This window comes from Aplidium turbinatum, chromosome 9 (genome assembly GCF_918807975.1).
Source record: "Aplidium turbinatum chromosome 9, kaAplTurb1.1, whole genome shotgun sequence".
Lineage (NCBI taxonomy): Eukaryota > Metazoa > Chordata > Ascidiacea > Aplousobranchia > Polyclinidae > Aplidium > Aplidium turbinatum.
Window position 1 is genome coordinate 3753398 of NC_137480.1, and position 18032 is coordinate 3771429.

An 18032-nucleotide genomic window follows, 5' to 3' on the forward strand; every position below is an offset into this window, starting at 1 on the left:
AGGATGAAGATTCAAACCAACGAACAACCAACATCCAAAACTCCAACATCCAAAAGCTAGTTGTAAAGTCCTGTTATGTAAACCCCATCAGCTCAGTGGCTGAGCACCCGACTTAAAATCAAGTTACGCTGTTTCGTCTCTCGGGGTGTACCAAGACTTGAGCAACGCATTTCAGGGCTGCTTTCTTCAGCAGCACCTAATAGATGGAATAATTCTCCAGCAACAACACTTCAACAATTGGAAAATTCCACTCTGTCAATCTCGGTAACCGGCCCTGCGTCAAACACTTCTACGAGTATGCGAAACTACCAGGAATAACATATCAAAAACTTTGTTATTCCGAGGACAAAAATTCAAAGATCAACCAACCCAACCAACCACCTAGAGCAAGTCATAGTATGATGGGGATTTTGTGGGAAGATTATAAAATAGATTATGAAAAGTAAATTTGATGTGGACGTTTTTGTCTGTTTTCCACATTGTTGCGTTGAAACAAGAAAACTGTCCCGAAACAATATTACAGTATAAATAGATTTATGCAAATATTGAATATTTGCAACAGACTAATACAAAGGCAAGTTTGGTCTCAAGAATAATATCAAACACTTCGTTTCATCGCTGGGAAAATTGCATCTGGTTTTATGATTGGCTTGCTCATTCAATGGCAACGCATTCTATAAGCAACGCCCTTTGCATCTCGATCCAAATAGATACGTAGAAGTGCTGGAGATAGAAATAACTACTTTTTAAATAGTCACCAGTTCATTTACCTACATTCAAGTTCAGGAAAGTATTTTGAATACAAAGAATGGCTGATTTTTGCTGAGTTGGCGGCGAACCTCGCATATTTATTAGGAAAGTCTCAGTTCAAAGATATAATAACAATAATCGTGCTTTTATTTGCGCCCATTGCGATAACACACATAACACTGCGATCACAGATGCGATGCAACAGACGACAGGAAGCAGCAAAGTGACATATAGTCTTCGAGTCAACTGCTCCCCTTATTTTGGCTTGCCATTAAGTGTCTTTCGCCGAGACACAGCCGCGTGCTCTGGAGCAGTGTCGAACCCACGTCCTTTCGAACGTCGTGCAGACGTTCTCACCGCTCGGCTACGCAGCCGGCAAAGACTGACTTTCCTCAATTCTATTTGACAGGAAGTTGGATTCAAAAAATGAGTTAGTTCCTTTTAGAAGCAAATGTAGAGTACAGCTAGTTTAGTAGATAGAGGAAATAAATGCGGTGATTAATACAGCATAAGCAACGGATTCAAGGCGACCAGATACAAAAAAAATAGCGACTAATTAGAGGCAATGCCAAGTTTTTTTTCAGCTTGTTGTCGATATGTGTGAAACATTCTCGGCAACTTTAAAAAGGTTTTCACGCGATACTTGACAACCTATTCCAGCTAGCAGTTCTTTTTTACGTTGAATCATTGCTAAAGAGACCAATTTTGCTATCATTGATACCAATAACAGCAACTCCATTCCTACATGTCAATAACTCACCTTACCTGTCCATAGATCACGTATCTGCGTGTGAGATAGCTTGGCTCAAGATTAGCAGCAAACTACTTTATGATGTAAAGAAACAGAGAAGGCAGTGATTGGTTTGTTTGCTTGTAAAGATATTACAACATTCGATTCATTTGTAAAATCCCAACTCAAATAGAAAACTCTTGTTAATTTGAAAGTTGTAGGCTTTTGAATAGCATATTGAGGCCAGTGGGAATATTGATTATTACTTGGTTGTAGGCTTGTAGCTGATTAAACCTACTGCAGGCCTATCTGCAAACGATATAAGAGAAAGCAGTCGATAATGAAAAATTTCCTTCTTCAATCGTAAAAACTTAGTTGTGGCATGCAATTCATCCAAAGAGCCTTTAGTTACATCGAAAAGTCAGAAAACCATATGATTTTTTTGATTTGGTTGAATCTTTATCCTCGGACTGGGAAAGCTTCTTGCAAGGCTTAATCCTGGGAGTTTCGCATACTTGTAGAAGCTTTGAACTACTTACGCAGGGCGGTCACCGAGATTGACAGAGTGAAGTTTCCGATTGTTGAAGTCTTGTCGCCGGGGAATTATTCTATCCATTAGGTGCTGCTGAATGGAGAGCAGTCCTAACGTGCGTTGCTCAAGCGCACACCCCGAGAATCGAACTAGCGCCACTTGATCTTGTAGCTTTTTCGTTCCAGAAGTCACGCGCTAACTAACTGAGCTATCGGGGAGGACTTTTTTTTCTTTTGCATGAACAAAACGTGAAATGGTTCGATCACAATGGTCTTCCAAGTAGACAGGGCTTCCATAACACGGCTGAAGAGACTCGGTAATGTTAGGGTAATATTGTTATGTTGATATAGCATTTATTTGGGTGTAAGTGTTTTATTGTTTTTATCTGCGTAGGTCTAGTTAGTTTTCAGTTCACTTTCATTGTCACAGTGCGCAGCGGTGATTGATGGACGTTGTTGATAACTGTTTTGTCAAAACGCAAAACTTTAAATCAGCACCAACATTTACCTTAGGATAAGCTGTAGCGAATAATAAGGAAACAACCGACACGAAAGGTTCGACTCTAGGCGCTTAATCGTCTAAAAAGTACTGTGATGATAAGTAAATAAATTAAAGCAAATAGGCTACTTTTTATTTATATCGGGTCAATATAAAACAAATGTTGTCAGTGGAAAGTACAAATTAAAAAAAAAAAAGCGCCAAAATAACATCGAACATCACAACACACCCTACACACCTCCCCTATTTTCCAGTTGAAACAACATAACACAAACATTTCCACGTTTTTCCCCAATCCTTGAGAAAGTAGCATCTGTTTCTACAATCTTTATTCTTTTCAACAAGCATACTTACAAAATTTGATAAATATAAAAGCGATGTCCACCTTCTATATTGAATAGTGGCCTTATCCTTCATCATAGTTTGTTGGCTATAGACCAAGACCAACATAATAATGAGGTTTGATTCTGAATTGTGTGCGACGTCGTGTTGCGATCGTGCAATTTCTCGGATTAAGCTTAAGATAAAATTTGACAATGCTATTTAAGGCATATAATGACAAATGTACATCAGAAGGTCTTTATTCAGATAGATTCTATTTGAATAAGGACCTTCTGATGATCCCCCTTTTAGGGTGAAACAGGCCGTAAAGGTTTTAGAAAGTAATAACTATATTTGATGCAATTCGCTCTGCTTGGCTTTTTGCTTGGCATTGAGTACTTTTTGTAGTGTTAATAGTATTTATTGTTTAATGACTAATATGCATAAGTGAATGGTATAAAACCGATTATAATATTCTCAATTTCTAACAAAAGATTTTTCGCTTTATAATAATAATGTTAGTTTTTATATAGCGCTGTATCCATCGCAGAATGCGTTGCTCTACAGCGCTTTACAAAGCAGACAGTGTCAATGCAGCCGTATAGAGGCGCAACTGAGTATTACCCGAATCCACTTCATTGCTCAGTGTCAAGCAGGAATTAGATTCAGTACCATTTTTAAAAAGTCTTTGGTATGACCCGACAAGGTATCGAACCCATGCCTACCGCTTCAGAGGCGAGCGCACTAACCACTAAGCCACCGAGCCGGCTTTACATTAAACGTTCTAAGATTTTAAATCCTTTTCCATCAAAGCAAATGACCACATGCAACAAACGACTGAAAAACCAAATAAAGTTGAAATTGCAAATTAAAAAGATGTTTTAACTCTTATACATGTTCGTAGTATCGAATAGTTTTATATGAAAGCGAGTTTGTAGTTATGGCCATTTCATTTATTTTGTTAACGTTACTGATATCGTACGCAAATGCCTCCCCATTGTTGATTGGAGCCTTCAACATTCAAATCTTTGGTGTTTCCAAGATGGACAAGCCAGACGTAGTTGCTACGTTAGTGAAAGTAAGTTTGATGTTGTCTTGAACTTTGAACTCTTTAAACTGTTGTTTCTGGAAATGAAACAAAAAGGAGAGACGATTTCATGGAAAGTTGCATTGAACATGAGGAATTTGTGACGTCTTAAGATCACAAAAATCATTCATAAATTTTTCGTGGTTGCCCACTAATTTTAATTATTGTTCAATGCCTTTTCCAGCAATATCCAAATTTGAGCATCACAAAATAGGTTACATAAATATTTCATAAAGGTTCAGTGATTTCGAAACCATAAAAAGAATCTGTTATTTATTGATATACTTTGGTTGGTTTCACTGCTGCTGGTTGATGTCGTAACCGTCAACAGCTCAATATAATCAGTGCGAGGTACACCATTTGAAGATCAAAATACTTTTATTTGTTAGAACTTTTTCAGTTAACAATTTTATTCTATTGTATATCTTCCCGTGTTGATATGTTTTTCGCTTGAGAAATGTTTCATTTTTTTCTGTAGTTTTCTTCATCTGTTAATTATTAAATTAAATACATGCAGTCGATAGCCTTTCTTTTGCCATTTTAGCAAAAGCAAAATATATACTCTATAGACTTTCTTTATGAAGTTCGATGCTACGATCAGATCTCCAATATAAGCTGGATTTGTAATCGTGCAACATTTTGCATTAAATTTGCAATGAGGTCTCCTTTTGATTAACTTAGAGAAAAAGTTTTGAAAAGATTGATAGATATTAATGGCCTGATGTTTGTGTTTCTGACCAAATCTGTTGATAACAAAATAAAATTGATTTAAAAAGTTGTCCACTTTTTGTGAACTGTACGTTTCCGCTAAAGGTTACAGAATTAATTATAGGCTAATCTCTTTCATAGCGAAAATGCATTCTATGAACTGTAGTTCTTAACGTGCCACTGGTTTGCAGATAGTGGACAGATACGACATTCTGATGATCCAAGAGATACGTGATGCATCTGGGGAGTCGTTGCCAGAGCTGGTTGGAAAAGTGAACGAAGCTTCATCTCACACGTACAGCTACGTCGTTAGCCCTCGAACTGGTAGAACGAGCAGCAAGGAACAATACGGCTATATATACAGGTGTGCTCTCCTACGTGATTTAATTGGTTTAAATCAGGGGTTCCCAAACTGTGGGCCATGGCCCACTAGTGGGCCACGAAGACGGTTTCAGTGAGCCACAGAGTTGTTTGTAATTGAACTTATACTGTTCCTGTATTGTTAACAATTTCTAGATTTTTTACCGAAAAATTTTAACTGCCATTCTTAAAACTGTCTGCCACGGGGAGGAATTGTTACGTAACAATGAGTTTTTAAGCTTGCATGTGCCAGAAATCGTACTTAAAAACAAGCGTTCTTTATGTCGTGAACTGATAGTTGTGAGGTGCAGAGCGAAGAAGAGATTGAATAAAAATTCGCAAATCGAGACATGCTAAACTAAATTACTAAATACTAAATTATTCAATGGCAAACAAAAGAAAGTATGATGATAGTTACGTTAAATTTGGATTTACTTCGTTAAATGATCATGGAGTCGAAAAGGGACAGTGCGTAGTATGCTACCGCGTCTTAAGCAATGAGTCATTGAGACCGAGTAAATTGAGAAATCACCTGGAAAAAAATCATCCTGAGTTGAAGAATAAAAGCATTGAGTATTTTAAACGACTAGAATCTAGCTGTAAACGTCAGCGACTTGACAAAACTGGAAACTTTCAACAAACTGATCAGAAACTTACAGAAGCATCTTTCGTTGTTAGCCAAATAATAGCTAAGCAGAAAAAAGCTCATAATATCGCTGAAACTGTTGTTAAACCGTCTGCACTGGCCATGACGAGAATTGTCCTGGGTGATAAACATGAGAAAAGTCTCAAAGCTATTCCTTTATCCAATAACACAGTAAAGAGACGAATTGCAGCAATGTCAGAAGACATTAAGGAACAAGTAATAACTGAAATAAATAAATCTGCTTTTGGTCTATTCGCCATCCAGCTGGATGAGTCTGTCGATGTATCTTCAGTTTTTCAACTTATGGTTTTCGTTCGCTATGCAGTTGACACCTCTGTAAAGGAAGAATTACTCTTCTGCTGTGCTTTGAACACCAGCACAAAAGCATCAGATGTAATGGAAAAAGTCAACCATTTTTTTAATGAAAACGGAATATCCTGGGACAATCTGTGTGGCGTGTGCACTGACGGTGCACCTGCGATGCTTGCTTCCAAAAGTGGATTTAAGGCACTTGTGCAAAGAAAGGCTACTGGCGTTATGTTTACTCATTGCTTCATTTACCGGGAAGCTCTGGCTTCTAAAACTTTACCAAGTGGTCTCCAAGATGTGCTTAACGTTACTATTAAAATAGTAAATTTTGTGAAGAGCAGCGCTTTGCACACTCGTCTATTCAGAAAACTTTGTGAAGACATGGAATCTGATCATAAAAACCTTTTGTTTTACACAAAAGTTCGGTGGCTCTCTAAAGGGAACGTTTTATGCAGAGTGTTTGAGCTCCGCGATGAGTTGGAAATCTATTTAACTGATGTAAAACCTGAGTTAGCATTTCACTTTACCAATGCAAAATTTATTGCTTGTTTGGCATACTTGGTAGATATTTTTCATTCTTTAAACACCCTTAACCTGAAAATGCAAGGAAAAGAAAAAAACATTATTCAGAACATGGACTTGATCAATGCGTTTGTTGAAAAATTGGCAAACTGGAGACGAAAAGCTCAAAACGGCAATTTTGCCATGTTTAACAACCTGTCTGATATTTACGAGTTAAACGATGAACTAAAGACCAATATTGTTCAACATCTGAAAGAGCTGGAAAGCGAATTCAAGTCATATTTTCCTGAAGTTAGTGCTGATGACCTATCACTTGCAAGAAATCCGTTTCGACTTTCCCCTGAAAATGTGGAAGATGAATTGCAAGACCAATTGATTGAATTGAAAAACGACTCCAGTTGCCGAGATCTATTCGAAACTTTGCCACTCACGGAATTCTGGCTAAGCATGGCATCATCATATCCAGAAATAAGCAAAACTGTACTTAAACAGTTATTGCCTTTCACTTCTACATGGTTATGTGAATCTGCCTTTTCAGCGCTAGTATGTATGAAGTCCAAGCAACGCAACCGCCTTGAAGTTGAACATGACATTCGCTGTGCTCTTTCGACAACTGAGCCAAGAATTTCTAAGCTTGTTGCTAAAGCGCAAGAGCACCCTTCCCATTAAAAAATAAATTGCAAAAAGCCATTTTGTTTGTTTTTGTGTTACATGTCATATAGTACAGTAATTAGGTAGTAGAACTTGGCCGATTAGCGTAGTGGTAAGAAACATCGCTATCTGTGCTGGAGGTCTGGGCTTCGATCCTCGGGCCAGTCAAATCAGGCACAGCGTCGCCACTTAGAAAATTGCTAGAGCCTATAGTGCTCGCCCATATAGGCTACAAGTGTATAAAATATTTTGGGTGGGCCACGAACTTTTTTTGAATCAAAATTTAGGCCACGGAGTAAAAAAGTTTGGGAACCACTGGTTTAAATAAAACAGCGGTGGTTGGTATTGAAAGCAACAATGACGTATTTAAACGGTTTAACCCTATTTCCTGTGACGTATTTTGGCCAGTTGACTTGCGGACGGGGGGGTCGGTTCGACACTAGCACTTTGAGCTCGTGTAACTCAAAAACTACCCAAGATAGAACAATCAAATTTTCACATGTTGCAGATAATTCATCTGACAACACAGCATCGAAAATCTTTTGCAATTTGTTCAACAGCACGACTTGAAAAATCAAATAATTTGATCGCTGGGCATATTTTTTTATTTGATTTGAGAATCCGCTTCTTAATTACTTTATAATTGAGTGTGACGAGCGGATTCTTTTGTTTTGGACTTTAATCTTTTACGCGTAGACGTCGTCCACGCTTCAATGAAATCGTAATGACGTCCGACTTGCGTTTGCTTGTTGTTTTGCCGGAGGCATTGTAAAAATCTTTCGCTTTGTCTCAACATTTGCAGAGAGACAAAATCACCGCAAAAAAACTGTTTCAAGTTCTTTTTGAGCCACATGTTATAGTCTACATATTTTCTAACGTACTGTCATCACTTGATATTAGAACTAAATCAAGCAATGAACTTTAGTAAACATTTTATTTGGCGTCAATTGTGTTTAGTTCAGTTTTCTTTTCACACTCACACTGTCTAATTTGATTATACATGATCAAGAAACACTTTGTATTTTGCAGCACATCCCAGGGAGCTATTCATTCGTTTTTAACATTGTTTCAACATCTAGAGACGTTGAATCGATGTAAAAAATGACTGATTTGCTGTCTGGCTAGCGGTTGAATACAGAAAAGTAAGGTAGCCTGATAGTGATGGTGTCACATGGTATTTGAACAACAACCTATCCAAAGGTAGCCACTTGCTTCGATAGGAGCTCGTTCCAACTTCATGCACTCCAAAACAAAAAGCGATAAACTATGTCACGATGCATTGCAAAAGTGATATGTTTCCATACTTACCAACAATCATCACTTTGAATGAAAAAATTTTGCAAACAATTTTGATAAAGTGTAGTGATAATAATCGCTTAGTCAAATCGTATTGGTAGGTTATAGAAGAGGTCGTTTGACGTTTGTACATTGCCAAATGGAACTCCAGTTCTGTGTGACAAACTCAAAGTCGTGGGATAACGATACGAAAAATAAATACATTTAGCAAGATATCAAATCTTGCAAAAAAATCTTTTTTAGGCTGATTGCTATTGTCGCACAAAAAAAAAACAATCACTAAAGTTCTGACTTTTTCCTTCGGTAAAATTGAAGGTTATTGATATTTTAAAAATACACGTTTCTGTCTAAACGATTGGCATGGCTTTTTTCATGTTGTCAGCTAGATTTGCAGGATAACGTTTTCTACATTTTTTTCTAATTTGTTGGACATGCATTTTGTGGCAAGCTATTTCTTACGCATTAGAAGATTTCTTTCTCTTCAAATTTTGAAATAGCACTTTAGATGCAGTTTGCGGTTGACGGCCTTACTGCAAAAGCCATCTTTTGTGATTGATACACACTCAAAAACAAAAAGCGCGTAAACTACTGCTGGCCGATAGACCACGTCACAATACATCATAATGATGTTTTTCCGAACCAAAGACCCAGAAAACCAATTTTGTTGTATATTAGTTCAGACGTCTGCAGACGTTGAACCAATGACAAAAAGTGACTTGCTGATGTGAAACAAAGTGATTGCTATTCCCAATGTGCAAACATTTTGATAAAAAGTAATCAAGTTTTGGCCACAGCTTTCTGGTCCACTTAGGCTACTCTGGTCAATCGACTCATGTTAAAAATTACTTATCGACATTACTGGGTAGTCTCACACTGAAGTTGTTTTGTGTAAAGTCTTGCTTGTGAAAAAGTCGAAGTAAAAACACAAAAATGAAGTAAGTTATATTTACAAAGTATTATATTCTTGAATGAACCATAGTTTTAAAAAAAAATAGTTTGAACAAGTTTCATCTGATAGAAACTATAATTGATATCATCGCGTAGGATCAAATAGCTGTGAAAATCACTTAGAGCAGCAATCCTTTGTAGTGATTTTCATTTCTCCTGCAAACCAAGGTGAACCTCAATATACAAATTTTTATGCCAAACGATAAAATTCGTTTTTCCTTTTTTTCTAATTAGTTTTATGAGACAAGGAAAACGATCCGTATAAAAAATGATTCAATTCAACATATTTCCCTTATTTTGTCAGATATGCATTTTGTGTAACAATGCTTTAGAAACATTGTTGAGAACGGTATAGCGTTTGAGATGCGCAGTCAAAGAATGCAACTTCGCGGTTGATGGCGTTATTACAAAACCCAATCTTTTGGCACGGAAATGTATTCGAAAACAAAAGGGCACAAAAGCGGCTGACTGATAGATTACGTTGCAATACGTTACAAAAACGAGGCATTGATTTCAGATTCTTTCAACCCAACCAACAACTTTACTCCAAATGACATAAATGTCCAAATTTATTGAGAAAAAGATATAGGCTTACACCGTTTTGTGAAAATAAGCTTTTGAAAACCAACCTTTCAATAAAAAGTTTGAATTTATTGAGTTGGTCCTAATAGTGTTTCTGCTGAGATATATCAAACTTTTGAATCCTCGTAGAGAAAAAATAATTTTGTAATCTCTCAAGCAACTGCAAAATTACCATTTAGGTAAAGATTCAGTGCTCATACAATATGTGCAATGTTTGTCAAAGCACAATACATGTAATTTAGTTGCGCGTGTTTTTCCACAAAAGCAGAGCAATTTAGATAGCCGATGTCAAGTTCTTTTCAGTATTCTTCAATCTCTCGGTTTTATAATACATTTTAGCAACATCCATGTGAATATAAGTGTACCGGTACTGCAGAAGTTTATTGGGGAGTTAAGAACTCACTCCTTGTTATTTTCCGACAAGAAACTTACCACATCAGTCGGTTTGTTTTATGAGATAAACTGAATTTTGTCAAGAATTTTCGTATTACTTCTTGTTATAAGTTAGAAACAAAATGTATTCGCCATAGAAAACTATGTAAAATGACATCTTTTTCAACATGGTTTATCGTATGCTCACTGATAATTTCAAAGAAACTCAGATGTAATTAAAAGATTAATCAAAGCAACTCAAAACTCTAGTTTGCAAACAAAAGGCGGAATCATTACGGTTGAATGCGTTCCAACAAAACCAAGTCATGAGATAGCTGCGTCGCAGTTCCACGCACGGCGGCACTCAGTAATCCTATTAATCCGTATAATTTGAAAACAAAGGGTTAACTAGTAGCAGGCTAAAATACAAGAGTATGTTATGAAAATCATGTCATATCTCTAAAACTATAGACAATAGCAACGTCATTTAAATCGAAATAAATTCTTGAATAATTTTTAGGAAAAGTCAAAAAATTTCAAAGATGTGGATCGCGTAGTTCTTTAATGATATTGCTTTGAAAAGTACCAAATCCCACCCGACCCCCCCGTCACAGGACAAACGGTTTAGACTGCGGCTGGCTGGTACATGAGTGGCTAAGCCGCTAATGTGAAGAATGATATCACTAAATAACAATTATAGCATGATATGCGTTCTTCTGGTGCAAACTAAGCTGAGCTATATCACAGGTTGTATAAGGTGATAATCTGTTTTTTATTCCGACGTTTCGTCAATCAGACACGACTGAATTCTTCAGGGGCTGGGTCAGATAGCGACTACCTGTCCAGCATGGCAAAACACAAGACCAGGTTGCTGTAAACCATACTGTAAACCATTGCTGTAAACCAACCAAACATGCAAAATGCAATTCAAATTCCAAACAAGTACCACAAGTTAACAGTTACTTCAGTGCTTGGAGTATTATACCAATTTGTGGACTGTAAAAAATTCTCCATCATGTTTTCTACAGTTATGTTCCTTGTAGAAAAATTTGCTGGACATGTATCAAAAACATGTTCCGTCTTCAGTTACCTGAAGAAAGTGCATCATAAGGCTAAGCCATGGCTAAGCTATGTATGAAGTGAATGAGGAGTGACTTTTTTTGTCTACTTACATTGTATTTTTAACTGTCCATCAGTTTTGCTTGTCTTGATTTTTGCAATTCTTTAATTCGCTAAGTGTTTGGCAGTTTACTTTGTTTATAGAATAACTGTCTGCATGTGTTTTTATAAAAGTGATTCATATAAAAAAACATTGCAACAAGCCGTGGATATTACGTGTATTTTTAAGCCTTGTGACATGTTATCGATATTAATTCCTGGTCTACAAGCTTCCGTCTTCCAAGGAACAGATCTTATCCAAGTCATGTCTTAAACCCTTTGTTACAGAACTCAAGTTGTTTCTGTGGTGAACACATACCAATACCCGGACAGAAGTGATATATTCGAACGAGAACCTTATGCGGTTCAGTTTGAAAGAATAACATCAGGTTTGAACAACGGATTGTAATGATTGGTTAGGCAAAGAGACCATGAATACTTCTGATTGGTGAAAGTTTCAGTGACCTTTTAACCCGTAGGCTGCATCCATCACTTTTTTTCACTTTACGCTCTTATTTTATAATTTTTTTTTTAATTCTAACTGAATAGAGTGTTAGCCTACGTAGACATTGTAATAACATTTTAATTGCTTATAATTTTTATCGCACAAAAGCTGCTTGTGTCAGATAAGATACATCGTGATTGTAAAGGTGCAAAATTGCAACATCAGATAACAAAAGACTTTTAAAACTGCTGACCGCATCATGGCAAAGTAACCTGTAAATTTTGATATCACATTACACCCCATGCGGGCTTACAGTAGCTTGGCTAGTTGTTGATAACTTTCATCAAAATGTGTCCTGGTGTTTGGTGATAAAGGTATAGTCATTCTGTATGAGACCAACGTTACAAATGATAGCTTTCAATGTGTGACTGATCCCACGCTTGATGTCGCACGTTGTACACTGGTGTTATGGGCATGCTGGTTTCAACGCAAAACCACCAAGAAAACGAAGCTTGAAAACTTTCCACAAGACAAACAGCTTGTTTGTGTTGCAGGTAAGCAGAATAGCTTCAGCTATATCGCAATTCATGCCAAACCTGATGATGCTATTGCTGAAATCGATGCTTTAGATGATGTATATGACGAAGTCGTTAAATCGTTTGGTTCTGTAAGTACATCAGCTACATGTTAAACAATAAATACTGTTAATACTACAAAAGTGCTCAATGCCAAGCAAAAACCCAAGCAAAGCAAATTACTTCAAATATAGTTATCACTTTTTAAAACCTCTACAACCAGTTTTACCTTAAAAGGGGGATCATCAGAAGGTCCTTATACAATTAGAATTTATTCTATTTAAATAGGAACCTTCTGATGATCCCCCTTTTAAGGTGAAACAGGCTGTAGTGTAGAGGTTTTAGGGAGTAATAACTATGTTTGATATAATTTGCTCTGCTGCATCTTAGATCAGAGGTGACGAACCTGCGGCCCGCAGGCCGCATGTGGCCCGTCAAAGAATTTTGTGCGGCCCGCAAAACAATTTGACAATCGCTCATGCATTAAAGACAAAAGACATCTCAAAGCTGTTCTATGCCTTCACTGGTGCACCTTTCCTTTGCTACAGGTCGTTACAGGTCGAGGCTGACAGATGAAAATCTTAGTGTGCAGTTGAGAGTTGCCACATCGTCTGTTCGACCTAATATTGAGCGCTTAGTCAAGCAAAAACTTTTCAAAAATCCCACTAAGCAACAAAATTCAATGCTTCAATGTTATTTTTTTAATATTTTATGCTTCAATGCTGCATTAGATAGCTTCAGCTGTATGATTCGCATGGGCTTTTGTTTGTTGTTTGAAAAAGAAATTTCATTAACTGATGTGTTGTTTCGGAGCATAATGGTCAAAACATTTCGTCAACTTGAGCAAAAAGGATAGAGCCAAAAAAAAGAAGAAAGCAAACGCTTAAACTGGAAAATTAAACTTAAAAAATTAAACTGTCTTCAGTGCAAGTACTGTTGCTCTATCCTTTTTGCTCAAGTTGATTTGTTTTTATTTTTACTGTTGTATGTTTTGATTCTGCGTAAGATAATTTCAACTGTGTGGGTTTTATTACTTTCATCTGCCGTTTGTTACTTTTCATGAATAATATCTTGAGTCGCTTCTAAAACATTTCATAGTAAGTTACGATTAAAAAGTTGTGTGGCCCGATATCTCATGTGTAATTGACAAAGTGGCCCGCGATCGCAAAAAGGTTCGTCACCCCTGTCTTAGATATAGTGAAGCTTTTGATTTGATTCTGATGAGTAAAGACTGATTGTTATTCTTACTGACAACTTACGTGTGGCGTTACAATAGATTCAGCTAATAGCCTATTCCTCGTACTCTACGCAATTGAATAGAAGACAAGTTAATCACTCAAGCACATCCATTTTGATTGACATCTGTGGTTATACAAGGTGCACGCTGCGTTGGCACTTGGATACTATGCAAACTTGTCATTTTTACATTGATTCAACGTTTGCAAACGTTAAATCAATGTAAAAATGACGGATTTTACTGTCTGGTAGGCATCTAACATAAAAGCAAGATTGGGTTTTTCTGGTGTAAAACCAAACCAGCACACAATGGTTTCATAAAAAAAAACTACCTTAGGTAACCATTCTTGTCTCGTACAGGGCAGAGGGCAGAAACAATCCAGACAATAATTCAACCGTTTTTTACAATAATTCAACGTCTTTTTGATATTTGCTGCCTGGGAAGTTGCTGTTGACAATCAAACATGCGAAATAAAACTATGAAATGTTTCGCCAAAATTTTCAATTAATTTCAATTAACTTTTGAGCAGAAGTTATTACCGCTGCATAAATGTTGCTCATCAATAAGCTAAAAGCAATTGTCAATCAAACGTTACTTTGCATCCTACGTGAACCTTATTATTTCAAAGTGATGCTAACAATACAAAAGGTTAAAAATCTTATCTCTAGGCATATTTGTAAACTAAGATAAACTTTCTAACGAAGGAGGTTTCGAGTTGTTTACAAATAACTTTCGTGACTAAGATTATGCAATTTTTCAGTCATAGAATGCACCTTAGACCAAGTTATTACACCGACCATCACTCCCAAACTTCAACTCAGTCCATATCAACATATTGTACCGTATCTAGTACTCTTTCTGGCAGTCAGCACAATGCTGTACTCACCAGAGCAGCGAGTAATTTACGATTCGCTAACCATCGCCATATAGCTTCCACGCTAGCCAATTAAGACTTCCTTCCAACTATATGTTTTTCGGCAGTCGATTGTAGTAACAATTGACAGCGAAACACATAGTGTCTATCGCTGTCAAATTCTTACTACAATTGGCTGCCGACCAAAATAGACTACTAAAAATTATTTAGAAACTTTTTAGTTTAAATCGAAGACAAATGGTTGTTTAATGCTTCTAACCCTTCTCAAAATGAAATCGTTTTAATTAGTCTTCTTGTGTTGTTCCATCAGGATGCTTTGATTGGAGGTGATTTCAACGCAGATTGTAGTTATGTTTGCTCGAGCTGCTGGGATACAATAGACTTGTGGTTGGATCCAAGATTCACCTGGTTGATCAGCTCATCGGCCGACACCACTGTCAGCTCAACAAACTGCGCATATGACAGGTGAAATACGGTATATTATTGCAAGAGAAAACATGAAAAAATATATCTTATCGATGTAACTGCAAATGTAGTTTGAGAAAGTCCAATGCAGAGTTGAAACGTTATTCTCATCTATAGTCGGGCAAATGACGGGAATTCTTTCGCTTAGAATTAGTTGATTGTAAAAATGTAAAATTTCAAATCTATGTTTTGTAAATGATCAAAGTGACACATAGAACTATACGCCACTATTCTTAGCAAATAATCTAACTTATTACTGCACAGTAGAGCGGTGTAAAACACTCACCAACCCAATTAACGTTCAGCATCATTGTAGAATAGGCCTATTCTTTAACTTACGGTATTTTAAATTTTCACTTAAAATAAAACACTACAACAAGGCTATCGTAATGACATGTTGTAACTTTAAATCGAAAGTTATAACGACCACAATCGTTGTCTAATAAAATTAATTATGAACAAGATAACACTAGACGAAAGTTTATCCGTCGCTACCACAATAATGTCATGTTAGAGTGCAGTGTTTCCCAAACTTTTTTTTAATAGCGCCCCCCCTGGACAACGAACAGAGTATCAAACGCCCTCTTCGACAAAAAAAGTAAAACCAAAGTTATTTTCCACTCATCACAACTTAAAGTCCAACTCTAATGAGACGGATGAGGTTGGTGCAATGTCATCAGCCTCTTGATATTGGGTTTCAGTTTGGATGGGAACAATCTTAAGTATCCCCGTCTAACTATATCAAGACGGTTTCTTTTGTTATCCAGAAGCGTTGTTACGCACTGAAAGCACGCTCCACCAAGTATGAGCTGGGTAAGGCAATGATAAAAACTTTGACCGGATTCCACACGTGAGGGTATTTCTCTTTGATTTGCCAGAACGATTGATACGAGATATTGAACTTCGGTTTGAGTGCAAAATCGCTTTGCAATGTTATCAGTTCCTCCTCAAGAATTCCATGTTCGGAAATATCACAGAATGGGTCGATTATCCAGTCATGGATTTCTAACTGGAATACATCCTGGAATCGAACTCTCATGTCTTTATGTACTTCTTGAAGATGATTGCTGTAGCCTACGTCTCTACATCAACATCAGATATGCCTCTGTCACTGATATCAAGTTGACGCAAGCTTGAGAATTGGAAAAATTCTTGTCTAGCTAAATTTCGCTGATACAACACGAGTTTATTTCGTTACCCTGAAGGGATAATTTTAATTCATAAAATTTGGAAAATATGTGTGACAAGTAGGCGATATCATTTCTCACAACCAGGACGTCATTCGCAAGGCCAGGGTCACAACTATTTAGAAATTCCACGATAGTTTCAATCAGGGAATAAAACCGTGCAAGGCAATTTCTCTTGGAAAGCCATCGTACATCGGTGTGGAGTAGTAAGCGCTCAAAAGCTTGATCATATTCATTGCACAATCGTTTGAATAAAGCGTGTATTCAAAGCGTGCGCTTTAATTTTATTCACTGCTTTGATGACAATCTTCAAAGATAAATTAAGACGAACGCTAGATCAAAATACTCTCGGATTGTAAGATCGAATTTGCGCAATCGCAGTGCTTCAAATTGTCATGCGTTACGACCTCAACTAACTTGTAAGGCAATGCGAAGCGACATTGCCAACATAATTGCCACAGAGCTCTTATAGTCACCCGTCTTCTTTTGCATTTCTTTTAAGCGAAACATGACAAAAAGACAAAAATGCTTTGCAATCCTCTTCTTGTAACTGCCCCGATTTACTTTCACCGCCCCCCAACCGCCCACTTTATAGCCAGCGCTCCCTTCATGGTCGCAAACACCCCCAGGGGGGCGCTGGCGACCACTTTGGGAACCACTGTGTTAGAGGAAAATAAAGAAATAATCAGCATAACATTGTTGCGACGTTACAGGCTGGTAGTAGCTGGCTCATCAATGACGTCATATTCCCAGAACCCAGGAAGCGTGTTTCGCTTTGACTTGGCCTATGGACTGAGTTACGATGAGGTAGGCTGGAGTGGGAATATAAGTTGCTAACATGAAGTTGATTGGACATAGCGTTTGATTTTAATATTTGGAGTGAATAACCAACTCATGCTAAAGAATCAAACGGGTTGATAAAAACTGCAAAAAGCTGTACTAATAAAAATTGTTGTTCATTTGAAAGAAGCAAGAGTTTCCGAAATTAGTATCATGAGTTGTTGCTAATTTTTTTTATAGATTTGTGTTTGAGCATCAAAATTAATCTCATTTTGGTCGTTTATTTGCTTTGTTTTGGAAAAAAATTATCCAACTTATTTTATATTTCAGGCAATGGATGTGAGCGATCATTATCCTGTTGAATTTTATTTACAATAATAAATATGAACATGTGGATATTTTTGTGTGTGTTTATCTGTACCAGCGATGCATCTTATATCGTTGCAATTGAACTATCAAAAATGCTAGTAACATCTGTGACATAACATTGAAAATTGGTTTGAAGTTAAAAATTTTCATACCCTTGCCCCAATAGCTCAATTGGTTTAGCGCCTAACTCCACGAACAGTGTAACTTCAAGATTAAGCGATGCTGGTTCGACTCTCGGGGTGTGCAATTTAAACAACGCATTTTAAGAACAGCTCTCTATTTAGCGGCACCTGGTGAATGGAATAATTGACAGACAGCAACACACAATGGGAAACTTCACTCTGTCAAACTCGGCAACCGGGCTAGCGTCATTAGATCAAAGCAGAGCTGTGGAGTCGGAGTCGGAATAATTTAGGCGTGTCCGGAGTCGGAGTCGTTAGGAAAAAGCCGACTGCGACTCCATCTTGATACCTACTGATAAAGAATACAATTTTTGTTTGCAATCCTTTTTTCAAAATATTTTTCCCATTCTCCATATTGAGCTCTACAACTTAACCAGAAAATAGAAGCGTTTGTTTTTGTTAATTTTTATGAAAGTAGCTGTTCCAATTTTGCATACAATTTAAAGTG

At 37.0% G+C, this 18032-nt stretch overlaps 2 protein-coding genes across 2 annotated transcripts; both read left to right on the forward strand.

The window, feature by feature from the left end:
- The first annotated feature begins 3740 nt into the window (after positions 1-3740).
- On the forward strand, positions 3741-17429 carry LOC145777725 (deoxyribonuclease-1-like). Its single transcript, XM_082589164.1, has 7 exons — positions 3741-3909; positions 4818-4990; positions 11759-11859; positions 12470-12582; positions 14912-15066; positions 16967-17060; positions 17364-17429. The coding sequence occupies exons 1-7, from the start codon at positions 3772-3774 to the stop codon at positions 17409-17411; spliced, it is 822 nt and encodes a 273-aa protein (XP_082445290.1). The 5' UTR covers positions 3741-3771; the 3' UTR covers positions 17412-17429.
- LOC145777388 (protein FAM200A-like) lies at positions 5735-7132 on the forward strand. Its single transcript, XM_082588757.1, has one exon. It carries the CDS (start codon positions 5735-5737, stop codon positions 7130-7132), a length of 1398 nt encoding a protein of 465 aa, XP_082444883.1.
- Positions 17430-18032: the final 603 nt, after the last annotated feature.

Coding starts and splice junctions, on each gene's coding strand:
- LOC145777388 (XM_082588757.1), top strand. CDS start 5,735: ATGACGAGAATTGTCCTGGGTGATAAACATGAGAAAAGTCTCAAAGCT.
- LOC145777725 (XM_082589164.1), top strand. CDS start 3,772: ATGGCCATTTCATTTATTTTGTTAACGTTACTGATATCGTACGCAAAT. Junction 3,910..4,817: donor TAGTTGCTACGTTAGTGAAA/GTAAGTTTGATG, acceptor ACTGGTTTGCAG/ATAGTGGACAGATACGACAT. Junction 4,991..11,758: donor CAATACGGCTATATATACAG/GTGTGCTCTCCT, acceptor CCTTTGTTACAG/AACTCAAGTTGTTTCTGTGG.